The 15,847-nt window shown below is 37.7% G+C and overlaps 1 protein-coding gene across 1 annotated transcript; it reads left to right on the plus strand.

The window, feature by feature from the left end:
• Nucleotides 1-1,158: 1,158 nt before the first annotated feature.
• Nucleotides 1,159-10,455, plus strand: zbtb32 (zinc finger and BTB domain containing 32). Its single transcript, XM_085365825.1, has 5 exons — nt 1,159-1,215; nt 4,128-5,179; nt 6,235-6,338; nt 7,932-8,096; nt 10,226-10,455. Exons 2-5 carry the CDS (start codon nt 4,158-4,160, stop codon nt 10,453-10,455), a joined length of 1,521 nt encoding a protein of 506 aa, XP_085221951.1. The 5' UTR covers nt 1,159-1,215; nt 4,128-4,157.
• The last annotated feature ends 5,392 nt before the right edge of the window (nt 10,456-15,847 follow it).

Below are 15,847 nucleotides of genomic sequence, written 5' to 3' on the forward strand. Positions count from 1 at the left end.
TTCACTTTGTGAGCCTTGCCTCTGTGTGTGCGCGTATCTTTGTTTGTGTAATAATGGCAAAATGTGGTCCGCCCACATTCACAGACAGACACACGCCCACGTTCTCAATAATCTGTCAGGCATTTGTAACTGCAATTAAATTTTTGTAAATGCAAATATTTCTAATGACGAGTGTGGTTCACTCGGTGGTCTCTAATCATTTTTAGGTGGAAAATGCTCATCTGTGTTGACAAACTGCTGATTTTCTTTACACTTGTATGAAGAGCCCAAATTATACTGTATAACAAGAATTCTTTAAAAAGATGGCACATCTGCATGTTTTTCCTATCACATGATGTCTCCCCCTGAGCTGAACAAAAAAAATGTAAAGAAACAACCTTTAAGTTTTAAAAATGTAGCAGAAAAAAAGAACTAGCTTAAAAATTAAAGCTAATTTAGGAATATGGCAAAACAAACCGTTAAATGCAAGCAAAGGCACAGAGTATACTCCACCATCACGGGCTGACAAACTGACCAGCTCGCTACAGTTGGCCTATTTTTACAGGTTGTCACGCCAACATCTGACATATCGAAAGGCCAAAGCAGATATTTCTATTTTCAGAGCGCAGCTTTTAGTAAAGCTCGGCCCTACATATCAGTACCACTGGGCTTTGGTCTGTATGTTTCCTGTCACAGATGACTGTCTTTGAAGTGGTTTTTGTCTCAGCAGAGAACAGTCTATTAATGTAGTGACCAGCAAATGAAGTAGGAGGAGAGGAAATCATGTACAACATGTACAGGTGTGCAACATTACCATTCAACCACTGTCCTCATTTTTCTCTCTCATTTTCAAAAAGGTTTTCATTGTTAATTTGGTTTGGTTTGTGTTTTGTATTCGACAACAATAGCTGTATGACACTTATACAAGAAGTAGAAATTATTCCTTATCAAAACTTCCTCCGTGGTTTGAGCAAAGCAAAATTTAACAAAGTACTGGTTTAGTTAACAGAAAGTCCCCATCTTTAATCACAAAAGGCAAGCCTTTTAGCACTGTAATCAGAGCACCAATCAGAGAGAGTTAACATGAAGAGGAGGGACTGAAGAGACAAAAGAGGAAACCACCCTGCCCCACAGTATAACCTGTGCCCTGACAGACATGTCACTTTAGAAGTCGCTTCACAGTCATGATGCGAGGTAGCTCATCGTTCGCCTTGGAGAATATTCACTAAACATCTGGTAAGTGCCTCATTCATGCAGCTTGTTGCTTCTTAGATTTCCAACACTTGAAACCACAAGAAGATGCACCTCAACATTTCTCATCTTTGCTCTTTTTAACTGTCTAATCTTTGATCTACTGTAAACACAACTTAGCACTGTGCTACTGATATGTTACCCGTTGAGGGTTTTATCAATTGGGTGTCAACTCTAGTGCTTTACGTGTGAGCTCTGGAAGGGTTTACTTTAACTACTTCTCTTGTCAAATGTGTAAGGCTTTACATTGACATTGATTATACTTTTACTAAAAGGAGATCAAACACCTGCTAACTATGGCACAACTCAGGTCTACATTGATCCGAGCAGCTGCAGTGGGAACAATATATTATACCAGGCAGTTTATGACAAATAAACAGTTAGATTAAGACAAATAGATTTAAACCAGGTAAGCGTGAACTTTGGGCACAGCATAAAATAACATTTATAGGCCAGCAGCTTCCAGGAGAGCACCTCTATATGCACTACAGTGAACAATCATAAATTATACAGTACTATTGGAATTACATAAATGTCACCAGAAAGTCAGCACAGTATTTGAAAACACATTATAATCACAGTTAAAATGAAAGTGCATGAATTGGCACATAATGCACTCTGAAAGACATCAATAATCCTGAAAGGCCTTTGCAAGTAAGACAAGAGCATCAATATACAGATGAAAGATTTGTTTATGACACATTTCTTTTCACATCTCACCAAAATCTCCTTGGATTTAAAATAATGTTAATTAAAAAAATTTTTTTAATGATTATAAATACATTATGTAATGTTAGTGTGTCCTTGCTCTGTTAGTCAGAGCAAGGACTAATAGACTCAAACACAGCTGTTATCCAACTGCAATAACACATCTGAATACTACAAAAAAATGTCCATCACGCCACTCTTGTGTTAATCTATGCACGGTCTGAAGCATGTGTGTGGGAATGTATGTGAATGTTTTACTGTTATATCTTATTAGTATTTTAAGTATTCTATCTATTTTATTTATTGAATTTTATTGTTTTATTTATATTTTGATATTGCTAGGGATGATGCAATGATCGGGGACCATTCTTAATTTCGTTGTTCTCATGACAATGACAATAAAGTTTCTGATTCTGATTCTGATCCACATGCTTAATTATATTGTCGTCACGACTGTGACAACTAATACGATAATGTTTTAATAATGACATTGGTATTTTATTATCATTATTGGCGCTGTTTTAACGTAAATGCAGGTCACTTAAAATGACTATGTGGAAAATGACGAAAATTGTACTCCAGAAATTTTAATTGTTCTGAAAAGAAAGTTACTTTGTATGTAGCTTTGCAAAATCAAAGCATTATATGCGCGTATACTTAATATATCTTTATATTTGAAGCCGTAAATGCCATACTGGGAAATACGGGTCAACGCACTTTATATTCATCTATGCGGACGATACCCGTCACTAAACTGACATAAGCTTGATTTGCACACTGAATTCCCTACGTGCTTTCGACACTGTTTATGTAGAATTAAACATTTAATAATTGTCTTGACTTTAAAAAAACAAAAAACAAAACCGATAAATGCATGCTCAAATGAAAACTCAAGCTTGTCTTCAAGCCCAAGTACACAGAAGCACTAAGTAACTTTGTACTTTCGATAATGGCCTTGCGCCACTGTCACTTTCACTCTCACTGCTCCATGCTGTACCACTTACACCTACATATGAGACACAGCCAAATAATTGACAAATATAAAAACTAAAAATAATTTGAAATTAATTAAAGCAAGCTAAAACGCTTTTAAAAGGCTTTAAAGGATTAAATCGCTCATGTAAACTATTTTCGTGAATTTTTACGCAAGACAAAAGATTTTGATTGGTGCATCATTTATGCACATATTTTTTTTAAATTCCAGTAATGAGACAACTAAATGTCATTTTGTTTCACATTTACTTTTCATTTACAGTCACCATCGAGGTACGGGTATGGGTTTGCAATTGCGCAAAAAAAGACAACAAAAAAACCTTCTGAAATAGCTCACAGTACTTGTGACCTCTGCTTCAGAAACCGACCGCACACTGTATAATCATAAAGGTTCATTATAGACTTCAGACGGTGTGAAGATGACAAACTTTCAGGCATCCGGTAGTTTTAGCGTACAGCCACAGCCTCTTCATCCATGTATTCTCAATATTAATGTTAAATTCCAAAAAAATACTTACATATTTACATATTCCACCCCTGCAATATCTTGCATCTGATGTTTACTGTACTCAAATATGGTCTTATTGTTGTTGATGTTCAAACTTTTTACTCATGTTTACGCGTGTACAGTCATTAGTCATGGTTTCATATACTGTTAGGGCTTTGTGGCTTTAGAGTGTGTATGTGAACTCTGAATATCAAAGCTTTCACATAAGAGTACATTTCCACACAGCAGCCAGGCATTCAAGCATGATAACAGACACAGTAGTGATTGAGGAAAGTTTTCTTGCAAATATGACTCTACAAAAAGATACAGGATTTTTTTAAAGAATACTTTTAAAAAACTGTTTTGAAAAGTCCCTGAAAATGAAATTGAGTTACACCGGTTCTTTGTAATTACACAAATAATAAATATCTTTGTAATAATCATGTTGGGTACATTCTGCCCCCTCAGCTTTCACTATAGGTAATGCTCTTTGGAAAGGGTGGAAAAAAACAGTGCAAACCACAGAGAAGTATATCTGTTAATCACAAGCCAATCTGTGCTGCTGTTTTTCAACCTGATTTTCCAACATACAATTTAGCATTTCTGGAAATGTCACATAGCAATGTGGCAAATAGATGGAACAAACTTTCAGATAGAGTGGGCATAATCTGATGGGATATCTCTTTTGGTTTTGGTTTTCTCTTCTCAGACTTTTGATTATACATCTACACCTTCAGACATGATCAGAATCAACAACACCCAATACTTCCACTTCCTGGAGCAGGCAGATGCCTTACGCCGCTCAGGGTCACTCTGTGATGCTATAATTTCGGTAAAGAGTCAAACTTTCAGGGCTCATCGTCTAGTACTAGCCTGTGCTAGCAGAACTTTAGCACAGCAGCTAGCCCGCGGAGACATAGACAGCCCTGTATGCTGCACTCTAGAGTATTTTTCACCTCACACCTTCCAGCAAGTTCTGGATTTCACCTACACGCAAGCTCTTGAGGTCTCTGTGGATGATCTGCAACTACTGTTGAAAGCTGCACAACTGCTGGAGATGCAGCCACTGGAGGATCAGTGCAGGAAGCAGCTGGACACTCTTGACTGCAGAGCAGAAAAGCAGGAAAAAAGAGACAAAACCACTGATGTCAAAGTAGAAAAGGAGACTCCAGAGGGACAAGATCAACATTCAAACGCAAGTCCATTTAATGAGGATAAACTGCTTAAGAGGTCCTTCCCTGGGAATGAGGCAGGCACTGCCATGGAAAACCTTTCACCCTCTACTCCTACTAAGACCCACAGCAGTCCATCACCCCCAAGAAAGAAGGCCAAACTGTCTCCTATTTCAGAGCCAATTCACAGCAGAAACAGTGCTGTTGCCAAGCCTGCTAGTAGCAATTCCTCTTTCTCTTATCCATGGACTTTCTCTACAAACATGTGGGACTCTGTGAGCACCTTGCGGCGAATAGCAGAAAACTATCCAAGCTTACTTGCAGCTCACCCTCTTCAGTCACCCAACCAGTCCTCTATACCCTACCCATACTCTCTCTCCAGTCCCCAAATGTTCCCCCTACTAAGTTCTCATTTTCAAACCCCAGGTCAGAACCCCATAATGGGCTACTCAGGCTTCCACCCCCGCTATGCACAAAACATTTACACTGGTCCAACTCGAATGGGAAACATAATCAAACAGAGCCTTTTAAAAAGAAAAAGATCTAGCCAGAAAGCATTTCCTGGGACTGTTCAACCTGGTGAACCAAGGTAAGACACAGTTCGGACATGATTTTGGAAACTTGGTTGTTTTTTTTTTCTAGTCATTATCTCCAAATTTTTCCTCTAATAGAGTAATTTAGAATCCCCCGATTTGCTCAATTTTTCCTTTGTGACAGCTACCACACCTGACTCACTGCTTTTTGGGTAGATATGTGTTAACAAGCCTCCTGCATTTTCCAGCTACATCAGTTTCACCTGTTAACCCTTCCTTGCCAGTCCAGGTCTGTGAAATTCATTTTTGAGAAGTTATCATCCTAGCTTACACTGCGCAAAAGGGCTAAAAAAGATATGTATATATATATATATACATATATATATATATACATATATATATATATATATATATATATATATATATATATATATATATATATATATATTTATATATATATATTTATATATATATAAAACATTTATAATATATATATATATATATATATAAAACATTCATAATATATATATATATATATATATATATATATATATATATATATATATATATATATATATAGTAAGTTTCATTTATCATCAAAGTAATAACCCACTTCACCTTGTTTTGTTTTTATGTGATAATTTAGCGTATACACATTGCGCACTGTTCCTCACAGCAAAACCAAATAGAACATAACGGGGAGCCCCCTAAATTTCTCCCCTCCTTTGCAAATTCGAGAGTTTCCACACACTGAAATCTTCCTTTACTGTTTAGTCTGGTCTACCTCTTTTCAGTCTTTTCTTTAGCATTGAGCATGTACTAAACATATAAGTATATTGTGGTTGAAATTTGAGAGGAAGGAAGTTTTAAGTGTCTAAGGGACGTAATTTGTGATAACACGTAAAGCAGTAAAACGTATGCAGACTGACTTTTTTCCATGTGCCATTTTGAAGGTGTGCCTTAGAAGTCGGCACACAGAAACCTTTTTTTATATATATATATATATATTTGTGGTTTGTGACTTTGGGAGACAAATGAAGGTTTACATTTTAAATTAAAGGTATAATTAGTACATTTGTTTTTTTGCAACTGTTAATTTGTGTGTCCTCAGTTACCCCGAAGTGTCCAAAACCAGCAAAGACAGAGGTCAAGACTGCCAACATTGCAGTCTACGCAATGATCCGGTGCTGCGGGAGTCAGTCTCCACACAGTTAGGTAATGATATGAGAAACACAAAACACACACTTTCAATAATCAAAACACGCTGAAGCTACATTATTATTGTAAAAGTGATCATCCTGTGTAAAAATGATAATTTTAACAAGATAAAAGTAAAAAGTTATTTTCATTACCCCTAACCTCTGCAGACTCCAGCTGTGTAGCAACGCAATGGAAAGTGATAAAAAGAGTTGTGGTTTTTGAAAGCAGGGTGCAGCAGGAGCAGTAGTGTGGTTACTAGATACAGCTAGATACATGCAGTACAGTATGTACTGCATCGCAACAGTGGTTTGTCCCATGCCAAAAAAGTCAAACATATTGATTTATTATGTCGTTCTAATATTCATTTCATCCACACAAAAATGAGTTACACCATCTGTGCGTCTGCATGTTTGTGTGGGTGAGTGTGTGCACACGAAAGTGTACAATCAGCCTGATAAATATTTTATCAGATGTTGAATATCTTTGCTCAATGGAACATTATAATCATGCTTAAACAGATTAGGCAATGGTAAAACTGTCTTACCAGCAGTTGCATCTTAAATAAAATTCAGAGTTTTCTTGCTGCTGCATAGAGTAAGGATAACAGTAAAACAATCTTTATTAGCATTATTATTTTGTAAAAGTCAACCGAGAAACACCCATATTATTTCTAGATCTTTACAAAACAGACGTGTTCAAACCTTATATGAGGTTAGGTATTTTTTAGCAAGAAGTGATATATTGGACAGGAAATGCACTAATGACAACAGGTCTCAGTAGCTTGTGTTTAGAGTGGTAAGTGTTCGATTGTTGTGGTTTATTCTTTCAATTTCCCCTACTACAGTACACCCCCTTCTCCTTTCAGCATCCTGTCTAAAACTATGAGGCCCATGTTTTTACTTGATAGACCCTAAAAAATATAAGGTAGTGTAAAGCTTCAGTGGTGCTACCTTAACCTCAAAAATCACACCTTTATAATTTTTAGAGGTGATATGCGTGCATAGTGACAGGAAGGTAAGCTTGTACCAACTGAATTTATTGTCTCGCAACAGGATGCTTAACAAAAATAGACGTGCCTTAGAAATGCAAGTGAAATGCTGTATGTCTAATGCTGTGCGACTAAAATCGGTTTTTAAAGGTCTGGCAAAAACTGTGGTTATTTATTTTGAAACAGCTGGTTGAGTTAGCAAGTCAGAGCAAGAGACTCTGCGAGCATGACTACTAACATCAGCTAAGGCGGGATTATCACTAACAGTTATCTGACAGTTATTTATCAAGAAATCGATTAACACACAATTTTGCAGAGCCAGCTGTGAACCCGTTAGATCTTCTCTTTTTTGCAAGATACAAACATGCCAGCATTAATCAAATTGTTTTCAAAATTATTTTCAGATACATTTCCTGGTTATCCACTACCTGATTGTTCAGCGTCGCAGCTCTACTATAGATTCAGCCACATTTATGCAATATCTTGTTGTTGTGTAGTTCCATTCCAGCAAGCAATGCAAGCAGCTTCTATCTGACAACATACAACTTACAACAGAAAAGGTCACCACAATATTCGCACCAAGATCTGTTTTTTATATTAAAATCTGATTGTTTTCAAAGGCAAAACCTGCACAGGATGTCGGTTGTGCGGACGAGGAGACGTTACACCGCATGAATCAGAGACCAGAGGAGACCACAGAGGAGAAAAACCCTATCAGTGCCAACATTGCCCTAAGAAGTTTAGTCTGAAACATCAGCTGGACACACACCACCGAGTACACACTGGTAAGCGCATCTCTTCAACAGCAGTGCATCAGCGTATCAGATTATTTACTTTTTTTTCAAAGATAGCTGTGAGAATTTTCGACTTATAGTGCAGCAAAGAATCCTCTGGCTTGACACTGATGGAAAATGATTACCCACAGCAATGACTAATAATTTAGAAAAAAAAAAAAAGAAATTAAATAAAATCTATAAACATAGGTCACAAGTGTTAACCTAGTTACAAAATGACGTCTGATAAATCTGCCCAGTATGTATTTACCAACTCTGACTTTGAAAAGCATGTTTAAAAATAACAACAGCAACAAAGGTCTGACGTTGTTTTAGTCAGTGGGACTTGGAAAATCATATCAGAGACAAGGCATGGCAGGCTACAGCCAAATTAAGGAATTTATGAATAACTGTCACAGTTATACCATTTTTAAGTATCCTCATTATAATAACTAAGAAGTTTTTGTGTTTTTCAGTACATTTAAAAAGTGTCTGCACTTTTTAAATGTACAACCGGGCCCATGTGCATTACTGCAGAACATCTTCGGTAGTAGAGAGTTTTCCACTCATTCTAATACTATGAAGTTAACCTTGCAGAATATGAAACTTGCAGACTTGAAACTTGCACGCAACAGAGAACCTAGTCAACAAAGGGCATCATGTCTGTATTTAACTGCAAAGCAATTCTATACATTGAGAAAATACTAAATAGTAAAGAAAATACATTTCCAAAACACTCCTTAAAGCTTTATTATTAAGATTACTTTGGAGACACTGACATTAGAAATATTCACCATGATGAATGTCTAGCATTTGCTCTGCATATTGGGTTTTTGGGAGTGTAGGATTCAGAAGCTTAAAGCAAAAGAAGAGAATTTAAAAATGATTTGCACTGATGGAAAGGACATGAGCTAATTTGCTTAAGTTGAGGTCTGTTTAGCTACAGAAATGGTAATGAACATGAGTCGGTCTTTCAGATAGGCCAGTGTGTTCTAGGATAGATCTGCTTCATAATAACATCTTTTAAGAGCAATTTTGATGTCTCACAAATCAACGAGTATCTGAAAGACTGAAAGAAGACACTAAAAAGAAATTCCCGGGTATATTACTTCATAAATAAGTCACTTCTTTTTCAGGCGTTCACACACTTAGATGTTTAAAAGCTCTTTGGAAAGGATTTTGTTTTAAACTTTTAACACTACCTGTTAAACCAGTAGACTTTTTTAATAAGCACAGATTTTGTCAGCACATTTTATTAATATGAAAATGTAAGTTTTTTTTCTCAGAATGACTAAGCTGATATTTATCTATTTCATTTTGTGTTGCTTTGACCTACAATCAAATAGAAAAACCGACTTAGTGGAAAGCAGATGCAAGTGGTGCAAAGCTGGATGATTTGCATAAAAGTGCCCCAGTTTACTCTACTCATGTTTACTCATTTAAGAAGTGTGTCTGTTGAGAGCGAAAGAAAAATTGACCCAATAAACAGTTTTAGGATTTGACTAAATATTAAACATTGCATGTATACCAGAATTTATGCCAATCAGTAAATTTATATGTGCAACCAGAATAGAACCAATTCAGTATTCAAATTGTGAGATGTGTTCTCACGATCTATAGTACAGTCTCTTGGTCATGGCATTTAATAGTGATCAGGGGGGAAATTTTTTTTTTACAGAAAATGATAATGGCACAGTAAAATTGACCTTTGACCTTACAGATATAAAATGTAATTTTACCCTAACAGACATTTGTACAAAATATTTTATTTATCTGATGAATTCTTCAAGTAGGGCTAAAATAGGTACTTTGAGAGTTCACCGTGTGAAACTGACTTTGACAATCAAATTCATCAGTGCGTTCTTGATAACAAGTGAATGTTTGTGCAAATTATGAAGAAGGAAAAAAAATCCCTTGAGGCTTTCAAGGTCGTATGTAGCCTACATAAATACAGACAACCCAAAAAAACATAACCCCACATACTACATCTACTGGCACAGAGGCCCGTGCTAAATAGATTGTAAAACGCTGAAAATAAATATGTTTTAAACACCCTTTCTCAAGTGAGCACTCCTCTCTTCCACCTCCTTTCTCTTCCTTCCTGTGCCCCCTACCCTGCTCTTTCTTCTCTCTGCTTCAAGGCGAAAAACCATTCGAGTGTCGCCTCTGTGGTCAACGTTCACGGGACTACTCGGCCATGATCAAGCACCTGCGGACTCACGGCGGGGCCGCACCGTACCAGTGCACAGTGTGCCTGGAGTTCTGCAGCAGCCTGGTCGCCATGCAAAGACACATCAAGAGCCACGCAGTGCAAGACTTCCCCCCTGACTGGAGCATCAACAGCACCTACCTGTATATCTCCCACATCTGAGCCACGCCTCACAATCCAACTGCCTCCATCGACGCGAAGTTCTCAAGAGTGTAGCTGTAATGTGCCCCTCTCAGCTATAATCATTACATAGCCTACACACAGCTAAGCATCAATTATATTTCTAAAGATAAAATTAAAAAAAAAAAAGTATGTATGGTAATGTTTGAGAAATCTAGAGGGCCATTAAACACTTACCCCTAAGTGAAATGCAAGATTACAAACTGGAGTGTAGCAATAACTTGTATACAAACTGCAACTGTTCTGTATTCGCCGTCAAAACTACAGATCAGATCAATACAGCACTAATTTCCAGTGATATGTCAGAAAAAGATATTGAAAGTGTTTACCATGCATTAAAGCCACATCAACAGCTTATCCTCATCGAATGACGCAGGCATCTTCTCTCCGACTTTCATTATCACTTGACTGTTGTATACCGTAATCTTTGTGTGTCTGACTTAGGTTTACAGCACCCTCTTGAGGAGAACCACAGTAACATTATGACAAATTTCAACTGAAATATGCAACATAGTGTCCACATCTATCTTATTCTGGACAGAAAGAAAGGCGATTTCTCCAGAAACAATTAAGATGAGTTTAAGCTGTAGCAGTACTGGTGAGAGAACTGGCAGCAAAAATGTTAATATACAAAAAACAGTTTAAAGGAGGCTAAAATTTAGCAAAGATGACACCTGTCCTCTCATTAATAGTGACTAGTTAGCTTATATCATCAGTATTATCACAGAGCTTTTGCATCTATCCCAAGCTTGATAGTGAGAATAGTTGAGCGCTTTCTTTTCTTTATTTGGACGTGCTGTAGTAAAAGTCACTCAGAGGTAGGCCTGCCAACTTAAATACCTCCATAAAAGCTCCATACAAGGTTCAGGATTGAAATTATTACATACATATTATGTATGTTTGCACACTGCTTCCTGGAATGAGCTTTCAGTGAAACTCTTGGGTCTGTTTCCATCAAAATGTATTTGTTGATTTGTACAGCATTATCCTAAATGTGTATTAGCTGTGAAATAAATAAATAAACATTATTCATCTTTCACTCTAATTTTTTTTCATACAGATGTTGATGTAAATACACATAGATATAAACATAAAATGCAAAGTGCAAAATCTTTACATTAATTACACATAGCAAGTACCCTTATTTTTCACCTTATTTTTTAAAAATACATAAATACATACGTTGACGTAAATACACATAGATATGAAGAAAAAAGGCAAAGTGCATATATATATATACACACGTGTGAGTGAGAGTGTACATAGCTTTGAAGTCACTATAATAAGATGAGAGGTCCCATTAACTAAACACATCAGAATCTGAGAATTTGTGTCACATTATTTTATGATATAATGTGATTATATTATAGTATAATTTAGATATAATATATTTAAATGTTCAGTTAGCCATTAGAACCTCACACAGGATGCGTCCAATTGTGATCAATGCGGTGGTAGTACATGTTATAAAGACAAGCAGTTGTTTTCCTGGTCCCCTTTTCAAGGTTTGGTTCCAGTCGGTCTGTTTGGTATTGGTTAAAGTCAATATAATGGCCTTATAAGTCACATATTGTGTGTTTGTGTGGCGGTGTGTTCCGTGTCCTCTTATATTTAGTACATGTACGGTGCATCTCACAAAGGCTGTAATTCATCCAAAACAGCGGTGCAGCACCTCGCAGCAAAAAAAAAAAGATTACGTTTGTTAAAAGTCGCGCCGCTTAGTTCCGTCCTTGCACGGTTTCACAGAGGGCGTAATAGAAGACGTCTGCACGTACAAAAGTGGTCGGATTCTCGGCGCCGCTCCTGTGTCTGACTTCCTTCACTGCTCGGTGCAGCTTCACGCTGCTTCCGTTAAAAAAAAAAGAGAGGGGGGACTATTTTAAGCGATACGAGGCGGAGATACACTAGTACGCTTCTGAAACGCGTTGCGGCGCGTCTGGTTATTTTTTTTTTTTTTTTTTGTGAGTGGGCGCTATCAGCTCCGACTGCTGCGTAGGAGCCGGAAAGTGACGCAGTCGCAAGTGGGTATTCCCGGGCAATTGGAGGGCGGTGGGGGGGTACGAGAACCAAGTCCGTAGGTACAATAGCAGTCACAGATCAGTGACATGTCGAATTTCGTTTGTGTAAATAAAACGTACCAAAATAACACAACCGCTGTGAAATTTGACATTTTGATGTACTCATTTACATTTATGCATCATATTCTTACCAAGCTCGTTTTTCCCAACCACTTTTACAAAACTACTTTTTTCTTTAAAGGGAAATGCGTGAACCATACTACTGAGTATTCATATGCTGCAGATTTTTGTGCCAAATTACAACAAAAGAATTTGAAACATGTTGCAAGCCCGACTCTTTTGGGCCTCTGTCGAAGCCAGTGGCTGAAACTGTAATAATGGGCCAATTGTAGCAGTAAAAGCACAAAAGTAGAAATATGTTGCATGTGTCATGTTAGCAAAGTACCTTGGCTAACTATGCACAGTACAAGAGCAGAGTTATTAGGAAGGCTGGCTAAGGCCTTATTGGCTCCCTGTTCTAATCTGCTATCTTAAAAGCTCCATTTACCACTTGCATAGTACAGTCTGCTGTAATGTTCCCTCTAAGCTGCGCACGTGCGCAATTGCGCACTGCTGGCACGGTCTCTGCGCACAAAAAAAATCCAACCTGAATTAAAATTGAAACTTTAACAATTCTGTTTTGCAGTGTTAGTCAGTAAGTGACTGGCTGCTCCCGTATGGAATTAGAACGATCCCATCTTATCCCACAATCCAGCCAATAATGCGATTCACATTCGTATATATGGAGCTAATCAACGTCCTTATGTGCCGACACCAGTGTTAGCTAGCAAAGCGGCATGGCTGATGTGGAGTGAAGCCACGTTAATGACAATGTGTACAACCATTGGAGATGTGAGCAGGACAGTCGGAAAAATTGATGGAAAAAGTGTGGACTTTATACCAGTTTTTAAATTGTGTTGATAGGCCACGTAAAACCAGAGTTATGATAAAAATAAATTTGAATTTGAATATATGCAATGTTTGGTTTTCTTCCTGAATACTATTGTTGTTTATATTTACTGCGGGAAGAAACGGTAAAAACTGCATTTTATAAGGAAAGCGCTCGAAAGCACTCTCCGCCTGTGAGCATAGCTGGAGTGGCCATCGGCCCACCAGGCAAATGGTAATGTTTCGTTTTAAATGGGCCGATGTTTTTTTTGTTGTTGTCTTTTTTCCCGTAACGGTGTAAACAGTGAAAGGTGGCGGATTGGACAGATGCTGGCAGACGTGTAAAAATAACTCAATTGTTTGGTAGTGGCTATGGTGGAGCTTTCACAGATTCAGTAAAATTAGCAAGTGGTGGAGGCCAGCAGATAGATGAGGGAAAGGGGAGGCGGAGGAGGAGAGACACAAGGCGGCCGCCGGTCCGACTGTCAGGTGAACTGAGCTTCGGGTGAGAAGTTATGACCTGCAGTCTATCTGGGTCAGATATAAACCAAGTTTAGGTGTAGTTTATTTTCGTTGTGCTAACTTTTTACAGTCAGTTACAATAACTCGTACTGCGTGCTAGTACGAGTTATACACCCACCCACCCTATACAGCTGGGTGGGTGCTATGATGTGACTGGTGAACTTATTCACTTATTCATAAGCTTAGTAGAGTCAGTGTTGCCACCTCCTCAGTAAGGAAAATCGCTATTGGTTGTCCTAAAAGTCGCTACCAGTCGCTAAATGACGTCATTGCCTAATTTGCATAATTAGTCATGCTAATCTAATTGTAACCTATGTTGTTGGAGAGAGAAATAACATCGTGGAAGAGACATAAAGTGAGTAAAAACGTCCTAAATGCATTTAGAGTTTATTTAGATCTACAAATTAAATTTCTTTTAGCAATTATTGTTTTTTTTAATGTCACAATTCCAACCCTGCTCCTTTACCCGGGCTTGGACCGGTGTTGTGCCAAAAAGTGATTGTCTGCCAAAAACTGATTTCCAGTGTTTCTGTGTATTTTTTATGTGTAATATCTTTACGTATGTTCGTAAATAGACTTCGGTGAACAGGGGATACAAAGGGGTTACATAAAGAATTAAAAAATTATCTGTTTTTTAAGTATCTTTACAACTTGTACTTACATCATAACCAATCCGGTCCTTTATCCCCACTTAAAATATTTTTACAGAACTATTGTAATATTTGCTGCCATTTCTGCTGTCCTGTTGGGCAACTTACTCTTACAAAATACATTTTTAATGTTAATGAGATTTTTTTTTACTGCATAAATAAAGGTTATATAAAAGTCGCTGCCAAAAACTGATTGCGGCTTGTATCTTGCTACACGAATGTTGTTTGTGGCTCAAGATGACTTTATGTCATCCATAAGGGATGCATTTGACATATGTTTAACATATTATAGCCCAACAAGTTACTTATACCACTTTAAATATGAGCAATCGCTTTTTGGCAAATACCGGAAATCAGTTTTTGGCAGACAATCACTTTTTGGCACAACACCGGATAAAGTGACCCGAAATAGGCACTCTGGTGGAGTTACTTTGTGTGTGTGTTTATAAGTAGTTTTAAACCTTGTGATCCACAAAACAGCATAAGAGTAAAAGAGTAAAAGAAGAACTGACTGCGTTACAGCACCCGCTGCTTGTTGAGAGTAAAAGCGATAGAGCTTTCACGTCTTTTTTTAGGGGTCTGAAAACTCGCTAAATATAGCGACAAAGTCGCTAAGTTGGCAACACTGAGTAGAGTTGCCTACCGTCCTGTAAAAAACGGAATCCTCTGGTATTCAGAGTCAAGGGCGATTTTAGCCCATTTTTGGGGGTGCTGAAATGAATCAAAGCACCCCCAAAGATTTCTTACTTTTTTTGACAATATTTGTTGTTTGTGTGACACACTATAAAAAGCGTTCAGTACTTGTTTGAGATGGAACATTTTAACAACAAAAGTATAGATACCCCCCCCCCCCCTCCCAAAATGGTTTGTTCGAGCTCGCCTCTCCCCTGCTGCTCTGACTCTAGTGCTGTTGCTGCCAGAGCGATAGTAGCTGAGACGCAGCAGAGCGGAGGTGTAAGTGCCTGGTTTAAAACAGGACATATTAGCTGCGTTTAACCTTCAGTTACTCTTTATATAGTTAGGTAGGAGTCAGGCCATGTTTGTTTTTAGCTGAAAAACATTACACCCAGGTAACCTGCTGTGTCGAAAACGCATTTCTCGAGTGTGTTTGCTACCCTACAATCCGTCCTGCTCTGTAGTAAAATCAGCGATTTTTGACCGTCCTGTTGCTCCCATTGAAATGTATACAGCCTATTTAAAATATATAACTTAACATTATCCATAGCCTGCTGTTGTTACCACTGTCCTGTTTGAAAT

Source organism: Diplotaxodon limnothrissa, linkage group LG11 (assembly GCF_057381915.1).
Source record: "Diplotaxodon limnothrissa isolate DT_005_m linkage group LG11, D_limnothrissa_male_GT1.1, whole genome shotgun sequence".
In the NCBI taxonomy this organism is placed as follows: Eukaryota; Metazoa; Chordata; class Actinopteri; order Cichliformes; family Cichlidae; genus Diplotaxodon; species Diplotaxodon limnothrissa.

What these genes read in the sequence shown, in the direction of transcription:
- zbtb32 (XM_085365825.1), top strand. Translation starts at nt 4,158, where the DNA reads ATGATCAGAATCAACAACACCCAATACTTCCACTTCCTGGAGCAGGCA. An exon ending in GTTCAACCTGGTGAACCAAG is followed by an intron (nt 5,180 to 6,234) that starts GTAAGACACAGT and finishes GTGTGTCCTCAG; the next exon opens with TTACCCCGAAGTGTCCAAAA. An exon ending in ACACCACCGAGTACACACTG is followed by an intron (nt 8,097 to 10,225) that starts GTAAGCGCATCT and finishes CTCTGCTTCAAG; the next exon opens with GCGAAAAACCATTCGAGTGT.